This window comes from Loxodonta africana, chromosome 13 (genome assembly GCF_030014295.1).
Source record: "Loxodonta africana isolate mLoxAfr1 chromosome 13, mLoxAfr1.hap2, whole genome shotgun sequence".
Taxonomy (NCBI): domain Eukaryota; kingdom Metazoa; phylum Chordata; class Mammalia; order Proboscidea; family Elephantidae; genus Loxodonta; species Loxodonta africana.
In genome coordinates, this window is record NC_087354.1 from 75,306,021 (window position 1) to 75,327,599 (window position 21,579).

The 21,579-nt window shown below is 37.1% G+C and overlaps 1 protein-coding gene across 8 annotated transcripts in view; it reads left to right on the top strand.

Annotated features, from left to right (window-relative positions):
- The window catches only part of ARFIP1 (ADP ribosylation factor interacting protein 1), a 204,122-nt gene that overhangs the window by 111,188 nt on the left and 71,355 nt on the right, over nt 1-21,579 (top strand). For 6 of the 8 annotated variants that reach the window (XM_064267583.1, XM_023557115.2, XM_023557119.2 and 3 more), the window contains 3 exons: nt 8,112-8,220; nt 11,807-11,902; nt 13,470-13,582. In XM_064267583.1, coding sequence (XP_064123653.1) covers nt 8,112-8,220; nt 11,807-11,902; nt 13,470-13,582 — 318 coding nt within the window. The remainder of the gene's footprint in view (nt 1-8,111; nt 8,221-11,806; nt 11,903-13,469; nt 13,583-21,579) is intronic. The other 2 variants (XM_023557118.2, XM_010597197.3) reach the window with 1 other exon arrangement.

The window sequence follows — 21,579 nt, forward strand, 5'->3', positions numbered from 1 at the left end:
GACTCAGGTTTATCTGACCTGACTTCAGAGCCCACATTGTATCCATTATACCAAAATGCCTGATGAAATAATTACTAATTATTATTGTTTTTAAATAATGGATGAGTTTTGTATCTGAGCTGATTCTCAGGCGTTTTCACTGATACCTGAAGTGCTAAAAATCTTGTTTGCCTTCTGAAACTCCATCGTCAGTCCAAAAACTACTCTTAGTAACAAATCACTTGACACATACACACTTCACTGCCAGTGAAGACCACTGGTATGATGATGTTCCAAGGTTGAGAACTACAAGATAAAGGAACTGTTCCCAGATACAATCGCCTCTGTTTAATTTATTCCCAAGAATAACTCACCTAGTGTTTGGACAAATATTTGTTTATCCATAAAAGGGAAACCAAGCTGCACATTTGGAAATTTGAGACTGAATAATTAAAATTAAATTTTCTAGAACTAAACAAAGATGCTTTAAAGCTACCACGTGTGATCATTTACATTGTGACCAGGTAGCTTTTTAGATTCAATACACAACCTAGAATGCCAGAAAGATAGTAGGAGGGTATTTGATTTTCCATTTTTAGGACAGTTAGGATCTAGAGGAGTTTTTTAAAACATTTTTAATTGAATTGAAGCAAATTGGCTTTTTAATACTTCAGTTATTAAAATGAGTTTTGTGACAATATCTAAGAATAGTTTTAAGCAATATCAAAATTGAAGGGTATCCTGAAATGGGGGTTATTTTAGTCAGAATCAACTCGACGGCAACAGGTTTGGGTTTTTTTTTTTTTTTTTACGTATTTAATTTGAAATCATGTATACCTATAAATGTGTATAGTTAAACTAAGAAAGTTTAATAATAAAGATGTAGCAGTTTTTGGACCTGGGTTTCCAATCTTAGTATAATCCCAGATGTTTCTCCAAAAACGATCTCAAAGTAGAGAAAAGCATGGAATCCATGCTTAGTCACCTCAGAAGGTCGTTTTCATTTTCAGCAAGTGTTTTGTTTCAGCTCTCAAACTACATAACTATTTTCATATACAACATATGCCTTTTCCCAGTATATGGATAATAAACCTAGTCGTTCTTACTGTATTTCTGCCACTTTGTGTAAGTTGAAATGGTCCACACTGATATTAGTAAAAAGACTAGGAAAATAGGTTAATCGTGCATTGTTAGAATTCAGTACATTGATCAAGAAAAACATCATGGATAAGTTTTAGGGTAGAAAAATAATAGATTCCAGATAGAAACTTCTTCAGCAAACATTCCAAAATCATGTGTGTTAACATTATATCAAACAGCATAAATGTTACTTAACCTGCCGTACAACCTTTTTTTTTTTTTTTAATAACTTCAGTGGCAGAGTAGAAATAATTGTTCACAGTCAAGTCTTCTTGACTTGTGATTTAAATGACCTCTTTATATCCTGGTTTGTGATTATGGAAATTAACGTCTCTAAGGGCCTCTTATATGGAAATTAACTTCCATAGGACCCTCTTCCACCACTCATCTGTCACTGTGTCATCTTTAAAGTGTTAAAAAGTAAAGATGCCATCTTGAGGACTAAGGTGCGCCTGACCCAAGCCAATGGTATTTTCAGTTGTCTCATATGCATGCAAAAGCTGAACAATGAATAAGGGAGACTGAAGAATTGATGCCTTTGAATTATGGTGTTGGCCAAGAATATTGAATATACCATGAACTGCCAGAAGAACGAGCACATTGGTATTGGAAGAGAACAGCCAGAATGCTCCTTAGAAGCAAAGATGACAAGATTTCGTCTTTGGACATGTTATTAGGAGGCACCAGTCCCTGGAGAAAGATGTCGTGGTAAAGTAGAGGGTCAGCAAAAAAGAGGAAGACCCTCCACGAGGTGGATTGGCACAGTGGCTGCAACGATGGGCTCAAGCATAACAATTGTGAGGATGGCACAGGACGATGGGCTCGAGCATAACGATTGTGAGGATGGCACAGGACTGGACAGTGTTTCTGTTGTGCATAGAGTCACAATGAGTCAGAACCAACTTGACTGTACCTGACAGCTACAACAACAGGACCCTCTTAGTTCAGTTGTATATATTATTTTAGCTATTCCACTTTATTGTTACATTTAACACATGGCTGTATTCTGAAATTTTGTTAAATTATTATATTTCATTATTATTTTAATTATTTGTAAATTTCATCCTTTTGGCCACTGCTAGGGGGTGTGTATGGAATACCTAAGATAAAGTGTCATTTTATGATTAATCTTACCTTTAATTTTTAACCTTTCCAAGCTGTTCTCACAAGTCTACCAAATTAACATTCTCAAAATAGTACTTTAACCAAGTCAAGCAGATCTCCTCTTTAAAGTTTGTAACTTTGTAATTCCATCCAGACCAGATTCCCTGGACATTTTGTCATCTGGCATCCTAATTAACTTAAACCCATCTGTCTACATAGACCCTTAGCTGCTTTGGCCATGGTAGCCTAGTTGTTGGCCTCCATGCTATGCTAATAATATGCTAATAATTTCCTAGCACCCCCTCTCCCCCCAGTATTTGTATTAGGTTGAGAATGCATCTCTCCTCACCCTTATTTTGTTTTTTCATCATTCCATATCTTCCGTATTGGTCATTGGTACAACTCAGGATCTATCTCTTAAGATTTTTCTTTATTTAGTGCACACTAATAATTCCTTCTTCTGAATTCTTAACTACATTATACGTTCTTACATACTTTCCTTTTTTTTTTCATTGTGCTTTAGGTGAAAGTTTACAGCCCAAGTTAATTTCTCACTCAAAAATTTATACACGTTTTGTGACATTGGTTGCAATCCCCATAATGTGACAGCACAATCCCCCTTTCCACCTTGGGTTCCTTGTGTCCATTTGTCTAGTTTCTGTCCCTTTCTGCCTCCTCATCCTGCTTTTCAACAGAAGCTGCCCATTTGGTATTGTATATTTGATTGAACTAAGAAGCACATTCCTCACATATATAATTTTTTGTTTTATAGGCCTAATCTTTGTCTGAAGAGTGGGCTTCGGGAATCGTTTCAGCTCTGAGTTAATAGAGTATATAGAGACCATAGTTTCAGGGGCTCCTCCAGTCTCTGTCAGACTATTAAGTCTGGTCTTTTTACGTGAATTTGAGTTCTGTTTTACATTTTTCTCATGCTCCGCGCTGGACTCTCAGTTGTGTTCCCCCTCATGGCAGTCATTGGTAGTAGCTGGGCACCATCTAGTTCTTCTGGTCTCAGGCTAGTGGAGTCTCTGATTCATTTGGTTTCTTTAGTCTTTGGGGCTAGTATTTTCCTTGTGTTTTTGGTTTTCTTCATTCTTTTGCTCTGAGTGGAATGGGACCAATAAATGTGTCTTAGATGGCCACTCACAAGCCTTTAGGACCCCAGCTGCAGATAGACGTATAAAAGTCAGTTGAATTCCTATACACCAATAAAGAGAACAATGAACAGGAAATCAGAAAAACAATACCATTTATAATGGCCCCTAAAAAAAATAAAATACTTAGGAATAAATTTAACCGGGGATGTAAAAGACCTATACACAGAAAACTATAAAACACTACTGTAAGAAAGCAAAAGCGATCTACATAAATGGAGAAACATACGATGCTTATGGATAGGTAGTCTCAACATTGTGAAAATGACTATTCTATCCAAAGCAATTTACAAATACAATGCAGTCCTGATCCAAATACCAACATTTTTTTTAAAGAGATGGAAAAACTTATGGATACATTGACCAATGGAACAGAATTGAGAAACCAGATGTAAATCCATCCACCTATGGGGAACTGATCTCTGACAAGGGCCCAAAGTCCAGCAAATGGGGAAAAGACAGTCCTTTTAACAAATGGTGCTGGCAAAACTGGATGTCCATCTGCAAAAAAATTAAACAGGACTCATACCTCACACCATACACAAAAATTAATTCAAAATAGATCAAAGACATAAATATAAAGCCAAAAACTATAAAGTTCATAGAAGAAAAAATAGGATCAATGCTAGAGACCCTAATACATGCCGTTAACAGTATACAAACCATAACCAACAACACACAAACTCTATAAGATAGGCTAGATAACTGGAGTCTTCTAAAAATTAAACACTTAGGCTCATCAGAAGACTTCACCAAAAGAATAAAAATAGAGCCTACAGACTGGGAAAAAACTTTTGACTATTATAAATCAGACGAATGTCTAATCTCTAAAATCTACAGGAAAATCCAACACCTCTACAACGAAAAGACATATAGTCCAATTAAAAAATGGGCAAAGAAAATGAACAGACACATCACCAAAGAAGATATTCAAGTGGCCAATAGACACATGAGAAAATGCTCGCCATCACTAGCCATTAGAGAAATGCAAATCAAAACCACAGTGAAATATCATCTCACCCCAGCGTTACTGGCATAAATTAAAAAAAAAAAAAGGAAATAACAAATGTTGGAGAGGCTGCGGGGAGATCGGAACTCTCACGCACTGCTGGTAGGAATGCAAAATGATACAACCATTTTGGAAAACGATTTGACAACTCCCTTGGAACACTAGAACTGCATATACCATGTCATCTAGCAATCCCACTCCTAGGAATATATCCTAGAGAAATAAGAGTTGTTTCAGGAATAGACGTATGCACACCCATGTTCATTGCAGCATTGTTCACAGTAGTAAGAAGATGAAAACAACTTAGATGCCCATCAACAGGTGAATGGATAAACTATGGTATATACACAATGGAGTATTACTCAGTTATAAAGAACAGTGATGAATCTGTGAAATGTCTCATAAGATGGATGAATCTGGAGGGCATTATCTGAGTGAAATAAGTCAATCACAGAAGGGCAAATACTGTATGAGACCAGTCCTGTAAAAACTCATGAAAAGGTTTACACGCAAAAAAGAAACAATCTTTGATGATTACAAGGGAGGGGAGAGGTGGGGATGGAAAAACACTAAATAGGCAACAGATAAGTGGTAACTTTAGTGAAGGGTAAGACAGTACACAATACTGGGAAAGCCAGGACAGCTTGTACAAGGCAAGGTTATGGAAGCTCCATAGACACAACCAAACTCCCTGAGGGACCAAATTGCCGGGCTGAGGGCTGTAGGGACCATGGTCTTGAGGAATATCTAGCTCAACTGGCATAACTTAGTTTATAAAGAAAATGTTCTACGTTCTACTTTGGTGAGTAGCGTCTGGGGTCTTAAAAGCCTGTGAGCGGCCATATAAGATAATCCACTGGTCTCACCCCTGTGGGAGCAAGGAATAATGAAGAAAACTAAAGATACGAGGGTGAGATTAGTCCAAAGGACTAATGGACCACAACTCCTGGCCTCCACCAGACTGAGCCCAGTACAGGTAGATGGTTCCCAGCTCCCACCGCTGGCTGCTCTGACAGGGATCACAGTAGAGTCTCACGGACAGAGCTGGAGAAAAATGTAGAACAAAATTCTAACTCACAAAAAATGACCAGACTTACTGGCCTGACAGACCAGAGAAGCCCCGAGAGTATGGTCCCCGGACACCCTTTCAGCTCAGTAATGAAGTCACTCCTGAGGCTCACCCTTCGCCAAAGATTAGACAGGCCCATAAAACAAACGAGACTAAAGGGGCACAACAGCCCAGAGGCAAGGATTTGAAGGCAGGAGGGGACAGGAAAGCTGGTAATAGGGAACCCAAAGTCAAGAAGTAAGAGTGTTGACATGTTGTGGAGTTGTTAACCAGTGTCATAAAACAAGACGTGTATTAACTGTTTAATGAGAAACTAGTTCTGTAAACCTTCACCTAAAGTAAATAAAATAAAATAAAAGACCCCAGACGCTACTCACCAAACTAGGATGTAGAACATTTTCTGTATAAACTATGTTATGCCAGTTGACCTAGATGTCCCCTGAAACTATGGCCCAGGCCCCAGCCTCAGCTACTTTGTCTCTCAAAGTATTTGGATGTGTCTAGGAGATGTGTTTGCTTTTGCTTTGGTCCAGTTGTGCTGACTTGCCCTGTATTGTATGTTGTCCTTCCCTTCATGGAAGTTGACTCTTGTCTACTATCTTGTTAGTGATTTCCCCTCCTTCTCCTTTCCCACCCTTGTAACTATCAACGAATGCTTTTTTTCTGTGTGTAAACCTTTTCTTTAGTTCTTATAATAGTGGTCTCATACAACATTTGTTATTTTGTGACTGACTTATTTCACTCAGCATAATGCCCTCTAGATTCGTCCATTTTGTGAGATGTTTCACAGATTCATTGTTGTTCTTTATTGTTGCTTAGTTTTCCATTGTGTGTATTTACCATAATTTGTTTATCCATTCATCTGTCGATGGGCATTTAGGTTATTTCCATAGTGCTGCAATGAACATGAGTATACATATGCCAGTTTCTGTGACAGCTCTTATTTCTCTCGGATATATTCCTAGGAGTGGGATTGCTGGATTGTATGATATTTCTATCTCTAGCTTTTTAAGGAAGCACTTACATACTTTCCTGTCTGATTATGTATTGCCTTCAACTACTGATTAAGATGTATATGTCTTGTCCTAGGTAAAAAGTGTAACTCCCCATGGAGAAATACCCTGTAGCACTGCTATTAGGCTCTGTGTTTTACCATTACGTTAAAAGAGGTTTGATAAATTAGTACAAGTATATAACACTCTAGCATACTGTTGATGATCCAAAATCTGATGTCTCAAACTATCATCAGTCTAAAAATTTAGCTTAATTATTAGCTGTATTTGCTCGTAACTTGTCATAGCCCTGCAGTTTCCATTAATAAAGACAACTAGAGAAGCGATTTTATTTTAGATGTATTTATTTTATTTTACTTCATATCAGTTTAATTTTTCTGAAGCCCTAGTCATGTGGGTAGGTCAGCTTTAAGTCTGTGTTACTAATGTATTTTCATCTTATAGAGCTAGCCTTGCTTCTTGGTGATTTTAGATCATTTCACTTGGTCTTTTTCCCTAGTCACAACTAACCATTGAGAATTAAAAAAAATTTCTGGGTGAAATTTTTTTAGAGTATATGAACTTGTCCTTTTTAGAGAACATTGTGCTTCTTGGGCTTTAGTCTTCTTAAAGTGTAAGACTCAGCGGTGAATATTGCATTTATTACACTTAAGGTTCAGTTATAAGCTAGTTTGCAGTAGGTTGACAAACTGCTGTCTAATATAAATCTATATTGGAAGGAATCTAGTAGAAGGAAATCTAATAAACTCTAAACAGAAGGAAATTTCTTTTACCTCTCTCTAATTGAAGTCACAGTGAAATCCAGTTCACCTAGCTAACCCTGAAATCAAAGTGTAATTAGCACTGCAAGTAAATGACTTGTTTATACTGACCATTAGGCTGATCAAGATTATATTCGATGTCACTCAGTTTTTTAGTATTGTTGTTGTTGGGTGCTGTCAAGTCGATTCCGACTCATGGTGACACTGTAGGACAGAGTAGAGCTGCCGCATAGCATTTCCAAGGAGTAGCTGGTGCATTCGAACTGCTGACATTTTGGGTAGCAGCTTATCTCTTAACCAGAAAAACCCCCAAACCCATTGCCGTTGAATCAGTGCCGACTCATAGCAACCCTACAGAACAGAGTAGAACTGCCCCGTAGAGTTTCCAAGATTGAAATCTTTTTACAGAAGCAGATTGCCATATCTTTCTCCCGCGGAGCACGTGGTAGATTTGAGCTGCAGACCTTTTGCTCCTTCCTTGATGTACACTAAGCTAGTTGCTGTCAAGTTGATTCCAGCTCATAGCGACCCTATAGGACAGAGTAGAACTTCCCCATAGGGTTTCCAAGACTGTAAATCTTTGCGGAAGCAGACTGTCACATTTTTTTCCCCTGCAGAGCGGCTGTTGGGTTAGAACTGCTGGCTTTGAACTGCTGACAGTTCGGTTTGCAGCCAAGCTCATAACCATCGTACCTCTGAATGGCAAATCTTGCTGTATTTGCTGTTGATTATACATCATTACAGAATGTCATGACAACATAAGCGAATACTACATAGTAAAGAGAAAATACTTTAACATGTGATTAAAGGACACACTTATATTGAACTGTTATGTGATGTGGGATTTTTTACAAGAGTTTTCTCTTTTATTCAAATGCTAAGGACTTGAAACGTTCGTTACCAGCTGGCCTTGGTCTCTCGGAAACCCAGATTACATCTCATGGCTTTGACAGTACCAAAGAGGGAGTTACTGAAGCAGGAATGTTTCAAGGTAAGAGCTCATTTATTTTTAAAGAGTGCTGGGATGGAGGATGGAAGAAGTTCACCAAATGCTACTTTTATTAATAAATAAAACACAAGGATTGAGCCCTTTGGTCTGTGATAAAACATTGATTATAAACATAATGCTTTTTTTTTTCTCTTCAGTTTAAGTAATTTAGGAATTGTTTTGTCTTCTTTATATAAATAGAACAATATGTAAACAAAGTTTCACTGATTGTTATTTAAGGATAGATTTTAGAATATCGAAATAAAGACTCAAAAATTGTATCAGAAATGCAAATTTAGATTGCTTCAGCTACAAAATTCATAGCTACAAATCAGTATTGATTTGTCTAAATATACATTTCCTGTTTCGAAGCAATTAAAAAAATAAGCTGTTCCCTACTATACATGCTGGGTAGGAAGTCCCCAAGATGACCCTCAGGCTCTTTATCACCAGGACCACTAGCAGGACTGAGCATACAGTCAGACCCCTGGCTATGATTTATTACGGTGAAAAAATACCAAGTACAGTCAGCAAAGGGAAAAGGCACCTGAGGCAAAGTCTCTGGGGTAAGCCAGGTGGGAGCTTTCACGGGTCCTCTCCCAGTGAAGTCACCCCCTCTTTTTCCGCCTCTGCCTACTGCGGAATTAGAAGAAGTTATATTAAATTCAACCCTAACAACAAATGCTGTAGAATTGATTATAGTGAAAATCATGAATCAATCAAAGATTTAAGAGTAAAGTATACTTGATACCTGGGTTTTGTTGTAATGTGAATTTCAATCAGTGTGTGTGGTATGTGTGTGTGTTTATTCATATTCCTAGATTTCTGTTGCTGAAATGAAACAGAGTTAACTCTAAATTTAGACAGTTAGCAAGATCCTGTTTTTTTTTTTAATTATTTTTTTGTTGGGTATTGGTGAATGATTTTGGTAGCTAAATTAGTATTTTAAAGGTTAGAACATTGACAATATATTTATATTCATATTCCTAGATTTCACTTGTTGGGTTGAAACAGAGTTAATTCCACGTATTTAGACAACCAACAAGATCCTGAATTTTTACAATTACTGTTTATGAGTATTAGTGAATGATTTTGGTGGCTACATTAGTAGTTTAAAGGACTAGAATATTGAAAATACAGAAAAGTGATAATTACCTTGAAGGTAAAGCAAAAAAGCTGAGGTGGCCAGTTACCAAGCATCACGTCATTCGTGCTTTTAGTTTAGAAAGTTATACATCGTTTGTTATATGTGTTATAGAAATCTCATGTTGCTTCATGGGATTGTTTCTTATGCAAGATAAAAAATCTATAATAACCAGAAAAACAGAGCTCTGCTCCAGAGTTCATCAAGACATGAAATTATAGTAGTCTGCCTTTATTTAACACTTCTGTATAATAGAAATCTTTGTGTCTTGGATCGCAGAGATAGTCTTTGTTTAATATCGTGATTGGACTGGATAACCTATTAAAATGCCTTTCAGCTCAGCAAGGAACTTGGGGTTAGTGCATTCTATATTGAATTTAATAATGGAGATATTATGGTATGGTACAAAGAGCACAATTCTAGGATTCAGAGTCTCTAATAAGAAGCTGTGTTAATGTTTCTGTGCCTCATTTCTCCTATAATTAAATAAGGGGGTTCAGACTAGTTGATTTTAGTTACCTCTCCAGTTTCAAATTTTATAGTCAACAGATTTAAAGAAACATACTTTGAAAGACAGGGGCAATTTATTTAGGTCTATTGCATGTTTGAATATTAATGTGAGATCCAGTCCAAATTAAGGTTTTAATTCTGCTGGAACTGGTGACTGATTCTGCATCAGAGCTTACTACAGTAAAACCTGCAAAAGCCAGAACCTGTGTAAGGTGGAAACTTGTCAGAAAAGGAAAACAGATATTTTCCACTAATAGAGAGCAATAGAAAAATGATAAGACTGCACCCTGTCAAAGGCCAAAACTTGCAAGACCTGGAAAAACAAGGCAGTCCTGTTGAGTTCCAGCTCTCACAGATTTCGCAGTATATCTGAGATATGATCAGTTATTACTAATTATAAATAAATAAAGTTGGTGTTCATTACATCCTATTAACCTATTGCCGTTGAGTCGATTCTGACTCATAGCGACACTATAGGACAGAGTAGAACTGTCCTGTAGGATTTCCAAGGGGCAGCTGGTGGATTCAAACTGCAGATCTTTTGGTTAGCATCCCAGTTCTTAACCAGTCTACCACCAGGGCTTTTATATCCTATTAGAACATTTATATTATAAAATCAATACATTGCATGATTTTTCTAGAGAACTAGATTGAAATTAAAGTACCATATAACCTGTTGCCGTCAAGTCGATTCCATCTCATAGCTACCCTATAGAGCAGAGTAGAACTGCCCTATAGGGTTTCCAAGTAGTATCTGGTGGATTCGAACTGCCGACCTTTTGGTCAGCAGCTGAGCTCTTAACTACTATGTCACCAGGGCCCCAAAGCACCATACAGACATTTGAATTCTCAGCTAAACATGGAAGGACTTCTGTAATTTTTTTCTACATTAATTCCCACTCTCCTGAAAATGTACAAGCTTTCAAATTTAAGTAAAGAAAGCAAATTGAAGCTATGCACTTTTCTTTGGTGTATTGCTAGGCAACACCAACAATGTTGGGTAGTTACTTTGTAGATGACTAAGGCTCAGAAAAAAAAAAGGCTCAGAGATGTTAGTAATTTGCCAGAGTTTTTCTGATACTAACTGGTTGATAGAGCCAGCATTTCAAACCCAGAGTTAGAATTTAAAGCTCAGTCATGTTTCATTCAAAAATTGTGTTCTTTCCTCTGGTTTTCAAACTTAGCTGTGTTTGAGAATCATCCAAGTAGTTTTTTATAAAAAATATGGATGCATGTATCACTGATAGTCAGTAAATCTTGAGGGGAATCCCAGGTATGTTCAAAAAGTTCCAGGAGTGATTTTTATGGTTAGTCAGAACACCAGCACTTCTCAGACTTCCTGGTACAAATAAATCACCTGGGGATCTTGTTAAAATGCAAATTATGGTTCAGTAGGTCCAGGGCAGGGCCTGAGATTTTGCATTTCCAACGAGCACCCAGGTGGCATAATTAATGTAAGTCTCCTGAATCCACACTATGAATAGCAGGGACTACACTATGTGAGAAGTCCCTGGGTGATAAAGAACGTTAGTGATTAACTTTCTGCTGCTCACTGAAAGTTTGGAGGTTCAAGCCCACCCGGAGGCACCACGGAAGAAAGGCCTGGTGATCTGCTTCTGAAAAATTACTTAATCCTATTCTTTTGACTTTGGAAGTAGAAGAGTCTAGGTAAAGTCCTGTTAAACGTGATCTTGCCAAGTTTCTTCATATAGTTATGTTTTTGTTGGTTTTGATAGTTTGATGAAAAGTTTATGCAGGAACTCAGCCTGGGAGTCTCCATCTACTATTAGTCCTTTCCTGCAAGAAAGCGAGTCTATTAATTCCATTTTTTAATTGTAGTGTTTGAGTATCTTAAAGAATGTCAGTAAACCAACATTCAAAATGTACAGTACGTGAAGGAAAAGGATTTTCACAGTAAATGTCTACCCTTTTCAGGTTCCCCAGCACCACCGTTGCCATCTGTTATGTCTCCTAGCAGGGTTGCAGCTAGCCGGCTGACTCACCAAGGAAGCGATTTAATGGTTCCTGCAGGTACTCACTGCACTGGTTGAGTAAAGCCCTTCTTGCCACTGCTGCTGAAGCTAAACTGACTCACTCAGTTTCATAATCGCTTGCTTTATATTCCTAGGTGTATCTTATTCTGACTTCTTTGGTGGCTGCTACTTCTTTTTTTTTTAAACAGTAATGGAAATAGTCTTTCTCATCATAGCCTGTCTGTCTTTTCCGTGTTGTTAGGCTGTATCTCAAACCTGAAATTTATTTCATTTTAAGGTTTAAGACGATTGTAAAATATGTACTTGTTTTAAAGCATTCTTTCTTTGCTCTGGAAAATGTTGGTTCACTTTATTTGATTATAAATTCCCAGCTTTGCACCTCTGCCCTCTGTTTGCAGTTAAACAAAAAAAATGGGTTTTGGGGCCTTCCAACATTTAGGCTGTTTATGTTGGGAATGGGTCAAGCGGAAAGGTTTGTACCTTCCTATTTTCAGCCTCAGCTTACAAAATTTACAGATTGCAACAAAACTATGTAATGTACCAGTTATACCGAATGAAAAATTCTTGGGAATAATCAACTTTTTGATATTGAATTTGTGCTACACTTTAATATAGCTAGACTATAAAAACAGGAAAAGAAAAAGTAGAACTCCACATTTCTTTTTATATGACGTGTTAATATTTTATATTTCGTTTTTATGAGAATTTTGTAAATTCTTAAATGTGTTTGATTTTATGCACTATTCTTGGTCTTACACTGTGATAAAGCTGTGGTAAAGGCTGGTCTGACTATAGGAAAGAGAAGAAATTTTTCTTCTTATTTCTCTTCTCCTTATTTCATTGTTCTTAAATCATTAAAAAGTTTCCATCGCAAACCACTAGTGTCATAAACATTTAAACACCTTTCTACTATTAAAGATATTTTACCACTAGAAACTAGTTGTAGTGTTGCTCTTATAATTAATTGTTGGAGCAATACATTGTCAGGGCTTTAGCACTGCCTTTATTAATTTTTTTTTTATTAATTATGACTTTTTTTTTTAATCTCTTGAGAAAAAGGAAGTAGAATGTAGATCTTGTTTCAACTCTGCATTTTATACTGGTGGTAAGATGTTTTTAATGACTGTTTAAAATTTGAATTAGGTTTTCAAATCTTCCACAATTATAGCAATGTTCTATTTTTGCTCTGGTCTCCATAGTACAGTGAAGGGAGATCACTGTAGGGGATACGTGGCTTTTCAGACTCTTATTGGTAAAGACTTTTCTTTAAGATCATTAGGTTATAAGATTAGTTGTGGAGATTTTATTTTTCTTGAAGTGACCAGCAGCTTACACAGAAAAGAAGATTGATTGCGGCAGAATTTTATTTTTTATTAGAAGATAGCTAAACCACATGGCATTTGTTTTTAATGAACAGAAATGTTTTCTAAGTGATTAGGAAATTATCGTCAAGGATTCCAGGAAGTTCTATTCCTTCACTTTGTGAGAACCTTTTTATTTTTTAAATGCATAAATAGTTTAATGTGAACAGGCATCAGTGTTTTACCTTCTTTCTCTGTTTGCCTTTATCTGGTTTGTTTTTATCTTTTGTTATAACCATACAGGTGGCCAGAGAACACAGACAAAAAGTGGACCAGTTATTTTAGCTGATGAAATTAAAAATCCTGCAATGGAAAAATTAGAACTTGTTAGAAAATGGAGTCTAAACACCTACAAGGTTTGTAATTTTTTACTGTTTCTACCCTAAATGGCTCTAGGGATTTTCATTTGTATGTTGTCCAAATTATTATATTACAATTATATGAACATTTAGGGGAGACTGATACCATTTAGGAGCCTGGTGGTGCAGTGGCTTAGTAATATGGCTGCTAATCAAAAGGTTGGCAGTTCAAATCCACCAGTCGTTCCTTGGAAACCCTGTGGGGCAGTTCTGGTCTGTACTGTAGAATCACTTTGAGTCAGAATTGACTCAATGGCAATGGGTTTGGCTTTTGGTTTGGTTTAATGCCATTTAGCAGCCCTGGTGGCGCAGTGGTTAAGCGCTCGGCTGCTAACCAAAAGTTGGCAGTTTAAACCCACCAGTCGCTCCACTAGAGAAAGATGTGGCAGTCTGCTTCTGTAAAGATTTACAGCCTTGGAAACCCTATGGGGCATTGTACTCTATCCTGTAAGGTCGCTGTGAGTCGAAATGGACTGCAATGAATTTAGTTTTTAATACCATTTAAACATGAAAATTCAATTAGAGAATAAAGTTTTATGATTTTGATTTTAGCAGCTTGTAAAATTTGAAATTTACTCTTTTGCTACTGACTTTCTCAACAACATTTTCAGATTTTACAAGCTACTAAAATGCTTATTAACTGATAGATGATATACATAATTGAAGAAATATATTGCTTTGGAATATATTTAGATGTAGAGCTATTATAGATGCATTTTTCTCTTAGACTCCATTTTCTACTCTGCCTGATGTAATTCACTCCAGCTTAAAATCCTTCCATGGATCTGTATTGTATTTACAGTTGCATAAATCTGACCCATATTACCTTTTCATCCTCGTCTCCTACTGCCCCTCTCTTCCATCCATGGATCCAGTGATCCATACCAAATTGTCAGAGATTTCCTAAACAAGCTATGCTTTCTCGCATCCCTATAGATTTGTTCATGAGGCCACCTTTGCCTGCTGCTTGGAATTCCCCTTCATGCCCCCTTTTTATTTTGTTTATCTTCCATACCAGACCCAGCATCATTTGTTTGTTCACTCAGCCGTTCCTTTGTTCATTTATTCATGAAATTTACCTCTGATTATTACCATTCTATGTCTGTACATTTTGGACCTAAAGAACATAGGTCTTCTTTCTGAACCAAATCCTACTAATTGCTAATTGGGTATTTTTTTTTAAGTTTAAGCTTTTGTTCATTTGAGCCTTCCTCTGTTGTGTCGCTTAGTTGGTGTTTTCCTTGTTCCTTATGTGCTTTTTCCTATATTTGTGTGTTATTATCTGTCTGTTCCCTATTCTTCTGTCTCTTACCTCTGTAATAATTTGTGTCAAATAACTTTTAAGACCCAAAATTTATCTCTTGTGTAATTAGCATACCACATTCAGTCTTCCCCCCCCAAAAAAAAAGTTTGTGTTAATAAAAATGACCAGTCTTTAAGATGTTCTACCCGTGGTATAAGTTAATGTGAAAGAAGCATAATTTTTTCAGTGATCATTTTGTTTATTTTTAAGTGAAAAAATTTTTTTTCTTCAGAGTTTATTTTGGATATTTCAACTATGTTGAAAGAGGAAAAGAAAGTTCTGACATACATGATTTTATGGAGCTGATAGCTGAATGAGGTGGCTGGGGGTGCAGTTAAGTGCAGAACTACTAGGGGAAACATTGGAGTTTGAACCCACCCACAGGTGCCTTGGAAGACTGGCCTGGCAGTCTGCTTTGGAAAGGTCATTGCCTTGAAAACCGTATGGAGTAGTTGTACTGTGCACATATGGGGTTGCCATGAGTTGGAACTGATTTGAGGGCAACCACCACCACCAATACCTGGGTGTATCTAGACTGACATAAGCTTCTCCCAAAAGAAACTCAGAGTGTAATGACCTTATTGGGTCTAAATGACTCTGTTCTCCCAGCTTTTTGGCCTTTTTGGTCCATATTGTGAGCTAAATTAACATTTGGATAATCTTTCAGGTACTGATTCTGATTTGGCTGATTTTAGGACTGTGCTTGTTATCCATTTTCACTCTTGGGAAACTTGATTCTGGCTATAACTTTGATCATTTCTGTCTTGGGACTTCAGGTCTCTAATGATTCCTACCTTTAATTTCTTCTATCTGTTTCTGTTCTCTAGCAAATACTTTAAGGTTTTTCCTCAAAAAGAATATTGAGCATTGCATTCATTGGTTGTTACTTTCAATAGTTTCTTCAAGGCACTGTAGGCTTTTACTATTAAGCACGTTAAAACTCTTCCAGCCTCTGCCCATTCACAGTTTCACAACTTCTTCTACATTTTAGGGCACCCCATTCCTGGTACCAAATTCTGTCTTAGTCATCTAGTGCTACCGAGACCCAAAAACCGCTGCTATAACAGAAATACTACAAGTGGATGGCTTTAACAAAGAGAAATTAATTCTCTCACAGTTCAGGTGGCTAGAAGTCCAAATTCAGGGTGCCATCTCCAGGGGAGGGCTTTCTTTCTCTGTCAGTTCTGGGGGAAGGTCGTTGTCATCAATTTTCCCCTGGTCTTTAGGAGCTTCTCAGTGCAGGAACCCCAGGTCCAAAGGATGCACTTTGCTCCCAGCAGTGCTTTCTTGGTGGTGTGAAGACCCCTGTCTCTCAGCTTGCTTCTCTCCTTTGTCTCAAAAGAGATTAATTTAAGACAAAACCCAATCTGGCAGATTGAGTCCTGCCTCATTAGCATAACTGCCACTAATCCCACTTTATTAACATCATAGAGGTAGGATTTACAACACATAGGAAAACCACATCAGATGACAAAATGGTGGACAATCACACAATAATGAGAATCATGGGCTAGCCAAGTTGATACACATTTTTGGGGTGGACACAGTTCAATCCATAACAGAGCAATTGTAAGTTTAGGCCTTAAACCTATCATTTTTTACTCACAAAATTTAAATCTAAAATTCACTTATTTTCTTATTTATACTCATCTGCAGGAATAGTTGGGAATCATGAGCACTGGTCTTTCTTTCTTGTTTGTTTTTGTCTTTTCCTAGTTTAGAATAGGGCACTTTTTAAAATCTATCAATGTTTTTGAGAATAATTTTAGTTTTAGCATTTAGAGCTGCTGGCATCTTTTCCAAACATTAAATCGTTATTAGAAATGTTTAAGAATTTGCCATTGGTGTTCACACCCTTAACAAATTAATCTCTGCTAAAAAAAAAAAAAACAACACTTTTTTTTTTAAGTTAAAGCCAGTGTCTTCTAAACTTTCATTCCTGTTCTTCTTGTCATATTGACTCATTCATTTATTGATTCACCTATTTCCCCTGGTTATTTTCTGATATTTCCTTCTGTGTTCCCATCTTCCTTATCCTTTTTAAAGTTCAACACCCATTCCTGGTAAAAATTCTCAATAAAACAGGGAAGGGAAATTCCTCAACATAACAAAGGGCATCTATACAAAACCAACAGCCAACATCATTCTTAACAAAAAGAGGCTGAAAACATTCCCTTTGAGAACAGAACAAGACAAGGATGCCCTTTATCACCACTTATAGTTAACATTGTGCTGAAAGTCCTAGCTAGAGCAATAAGGCAAGAAAAAAAATAATAAAAGTCATTCAAATTAGAAAGTAAGAAGAAAAACTATCCCTATTAGCAAATAATATGAGAACCCTAAAGATTCCACAAGAAAACAAATAGATTCAGCAGAGTAGCAGGACACAAGATCAACATATAAAACTCAGCTGGATTCCTGTACACCAACAAAAAGAACTTCACAAAGGAAATCAGGAAAACAATAATAGCCCCTAAAAAAGATAAAATACTTAGGAGTAAATCTAACTAAGGATGTAAAAGACCTATACAAAGAAAACTACTAAACACTACTGCAAGAAACCAAAAGAGACCTACATAAATAGAAAAACATACTGTATATTTTTGGTTAGGAAGAGTCAACATGTGAAAATGTCAGTTCTACCCAAAGCAATCTACAGATATGTTGCGATCCTGATCCAGATACCAACAGCGTTCTTTAAAAAGCTGGAAAAATTAATCCCCAACTTCATATGAAAAGGAAAGAGGCTTCAGATAAGCAAAGCATTATTGAAGAAAAAGAACAAAGTAGGAGGCCTCACACTACCTGATCTCAGAACCTGCTATAGATCCACAATAGTCATAAGAGCCTGGTACTGGTACAATGACAGAACGTAGACCAATGGTACAGAATTGAGAACCCAGACATAAATCCATCTACCTATGGTCAGCTGGCGTTTAACAAAGGACCGAAGTCCATTAAATGAGGAAAAGACAGTCTTTTTAACAAATGGTGGCGGTGAAACTGGATATCTATTTGTAAAAAAAATGAAACAGGACTCATAAGTCACACCATATCCAAAAACTGACTGAAAATGGATCAAAGACTAAATATAAAACCTAAAACATTAAAGATCATGGACAAACAAATAGGGACAATGCTAGGAGCCCTAATATGTGGCATAAATACAACATAAACCATAACTAACCAGATGATAAACTAGATATCTGGGAGCTCCTAAAAATTAAATACTTAGGCTCTTCAAGACTTCACCAAAAGAGTAAAAAGAGAACCTCTAGACTGGGAAAAAATTTTTTGACTGTGACATATCCAACAAGGGTCTGATCTCTAAAATCTATAGAATACTTTAATACCTCAACAAGAAAAAGACAAATAATCCAATTTAAAAATGGGCAAAGGATATGAACAGACAGTTCACCAAAGAGGGCATTGAGGCAACTAACAGACACATGAGGAAATGCTCAGGATCATTAGCTATTAGAGAAATGCAAATCAGAAGTGCAATGAGGCACCATCTCACCTTGACATTACTAGCACTAATCAAAAAGACAGAAAATAGCAAATGTTGGAGAGGTTTCGGGGAGACTGGAACTCTTATGCACTGCTGGTGGGAACGTAAAATGGTACAACCACTATGGAAGACGATATGGTGCCTTCTTAAAGAGCTAGAATAAATAGCATGCAACCCAGAATCCCTCCCACTCCTAGAAATATATCCTAGAGAAATAAGAGCCGTCACACAAATAGACACTTGCACACCCATGTTCATTCCCGCATTATTCACAATAGCAAAAAAGATGGAAACAACCAAAGTGCCCATCAGCAGATGAATGGATAAACAAGTTACGGTACATACACACAATGAAATACTACGCGGTGATAAAGAACAATGATGAATCCTTGAAACATCGCACAACATGGGTGAATCTGAGGACATTTTGCTGAGTGAAACACATCAATCACAAAAAGAGAAATATTGGTTTGACGGAGACTGGGGGACAAGACAAAATGGGCAACATCTGCCCAAAAGCAAAGATGAGAGAAGGCAAGAATGGACAGGAAAACTGGTGGAATAGACACAGAGAACACAGGGGGAAAGAGAAAGGAGAGTGCTGACACAGTGAGAGGACTGCAGCTAATGTTAACAAAAACAATTTTTGTATAGATTTTTGAATGAGAAACTAATTTGAGCTGTAAACTTTCACCTAAAGCACAATAATTTTTTTTTTAAATAACGCTTTTAGTATCTGTCAGTTGTCATGAATTATTCCTTTCCTGATACTTAAATATGTTTATTCATTTTTTGGCATTATAGAAAAACTCTTGGTGCTATCAGTAACTATCTTGTAAATTTATGACTCAGTATGATGGTGATTTATTGTGTTTTGTACACGCTTCGTCACTTTTTCAACTACCCTTCCCGAAGTAAGATAACTGCATAGGGCAATAATTTACTTTAGCTTCCTCTTCTCTTTTAACTTTGATTTGTTTGGTCCTTGTTGTTGTTAGGTGCCGGCGAGTTGATTTTGGACTCTTAGAGTATATCACCAAGTCTTACTCCTGCAGACCTGATGGGTGGGTTCAACCTGCCCACATTTTGGTTAACAGCCAAGTGCTTAACCATCGCACCACCAGGGCTCCTTCATTTGGTCCTGTTACCTTCGAAAATGAATTCTTAATTTTAAGTGTGAAAAACAATTGTACTAGTTTTATCCTCCTTCTCTGGCTTTGGCCTTTCACCCATCCTGTCATTTTCTATAGCGTTAGAACTTTCTCTGCTTTTTAAAAGAGAACTCCTCTGTAAGAAATGTTTGTTCATAAAGAGCCTTGTAATCAGCTCTTTGTAAATCATTTTCGTTTTAAGAACTTTGGAAGATAGAGAAGTGAAATACTTAATCCTCTTCCATTTTAATTTTAATTTGCTTGCAGTATACTCTAATCTCCAGTATATGTTTTGTATTTTAATTTCAGTGTATACTAGGAAGCAATTTAAATAAAAATCTCTCCTTCACATATCATGTGAAAAACTTGCTCTGGGTCCCTGATGAGTGGGAAAATGGCTAGCATCTTTATTTCTTCTCAGTACAGCTTTCTTTACAAAGCTACTTGTATGCAATCTGAAGCACTATGTCCAGATTGTTTAGATTTCCTTTAAGAATATATATTTATCGGTATTGGAATTACAAGCTCTGTAAATCAGTTTCAAAACTTGTTTCAAGTTACCAGATTGATCTGAATATGCCTCATGTCTTAGTTTCTTAGTGCTCCTTCAACAAAAATACCACAGTGGGTGGCTTTAAAGAACAGAAATTTATTTACTCACAGTTTGTTGTTGTGGTTGTGTGTGCCATCAAGTTGACTCCGACTCACAGCGACCCTATAGGACAGAGTAGAACTGCCTGATAGGGTTTTCAAGGCCATAAATCTTTACAGAAGCAGACCGCCACATCTCCCCGCACCCCCCCCCCGCCTCCCCCCCAGCACCTGGTGGGTTCTAACCAAGGATCTTTCCTTTAGCAGCCTAGTGCCACCAGGGCCCCTTTCCTCACAGTTTAGGAAGCTAGAAGTCTGAGTTCAGGTACCAGCTCTAGGGGAAGTTGCTCTCTCTCTCTGCCCTAGGGGAAATCCTTGCCTCAGCTTCCGTAACCCTGATGTTTCTCCACTCCTTGTGGGTCCTCACATGTACTTCTGTCTTCCCCAGTTTATGCTCACCTCTGTGTCTGGTCTGCTCTTTTTATGTCTTGGAAGTGAATAGGTTTATGACACACCCTACACTGATATGACCTCATTAAAGTAACAGAGAAAACCTTATTCCCAGACAGGATTACATACACAGGGATGAGTTAGGATTCCAACACATATTTTAAGGGGACAATCCATAACACCTTACAGTCAGTATCCCCTCTCTTTTCCCCTTCCTTAGCTTCCTGGAAACAAGAAACGTTTCCTTATTAAACCTTCGACCCTATTGTCTGCTTTGAATCATTATTTCTGTGAATAAATGGTCATTCAGACATCAGTAGACGTTTCTTTCATTTTGCCCAGTCTACAAAGCTCCTTCAATGAATTCTGGCTTTTTACTTTTTAATAGCTGATTCCATCTGAGTTGCAATGGAAGGTACTTAGAGTAAATGTCTCTGATAATATTGCACAGGGAAGGTCCTGGTGTGGATAAAAGGTCTGGGAATGAATGACGTATCTTGTTATCATTTCAGACATTATCTCTTGCTGATGTTTTTCTCATTAAAATCACAACGTCTCCAGCTAAACTTATCTCTTGGTGTGCTTTTCATCTCCCAGGACTGTTCGTGTGTTTTCTATGGTACTAGTTTTTTTTTTTTTTTTAGTTTTATCCTCTTTTTTCCAGCTTTGGCCTTTCAACCATCCTGTCATTTTCTATAGCGTTAGGACTTTCTCTACTTTTTAAAAGAGACCTCCTCTGTAAGAAATGTTTGTTCATAAAGAGCCTTGATTCATGAGATCAGAATGTGTGTCAGTGGATTGGTTTCCATTTTAAATTGAAAAATGTATGAGTAGTGTGCAAACTGCTGACTTTAGAAAGATAAGTATAGATTTCTGTATACTGAGAAGTAAAAGTCTCAAGATAGTTTTAGAAAAAAATGTGTAGGATATGTATAGCATAACATGGTGTCATGTTGACTTTAAAAATATTATATGTGTGGCTTTATAT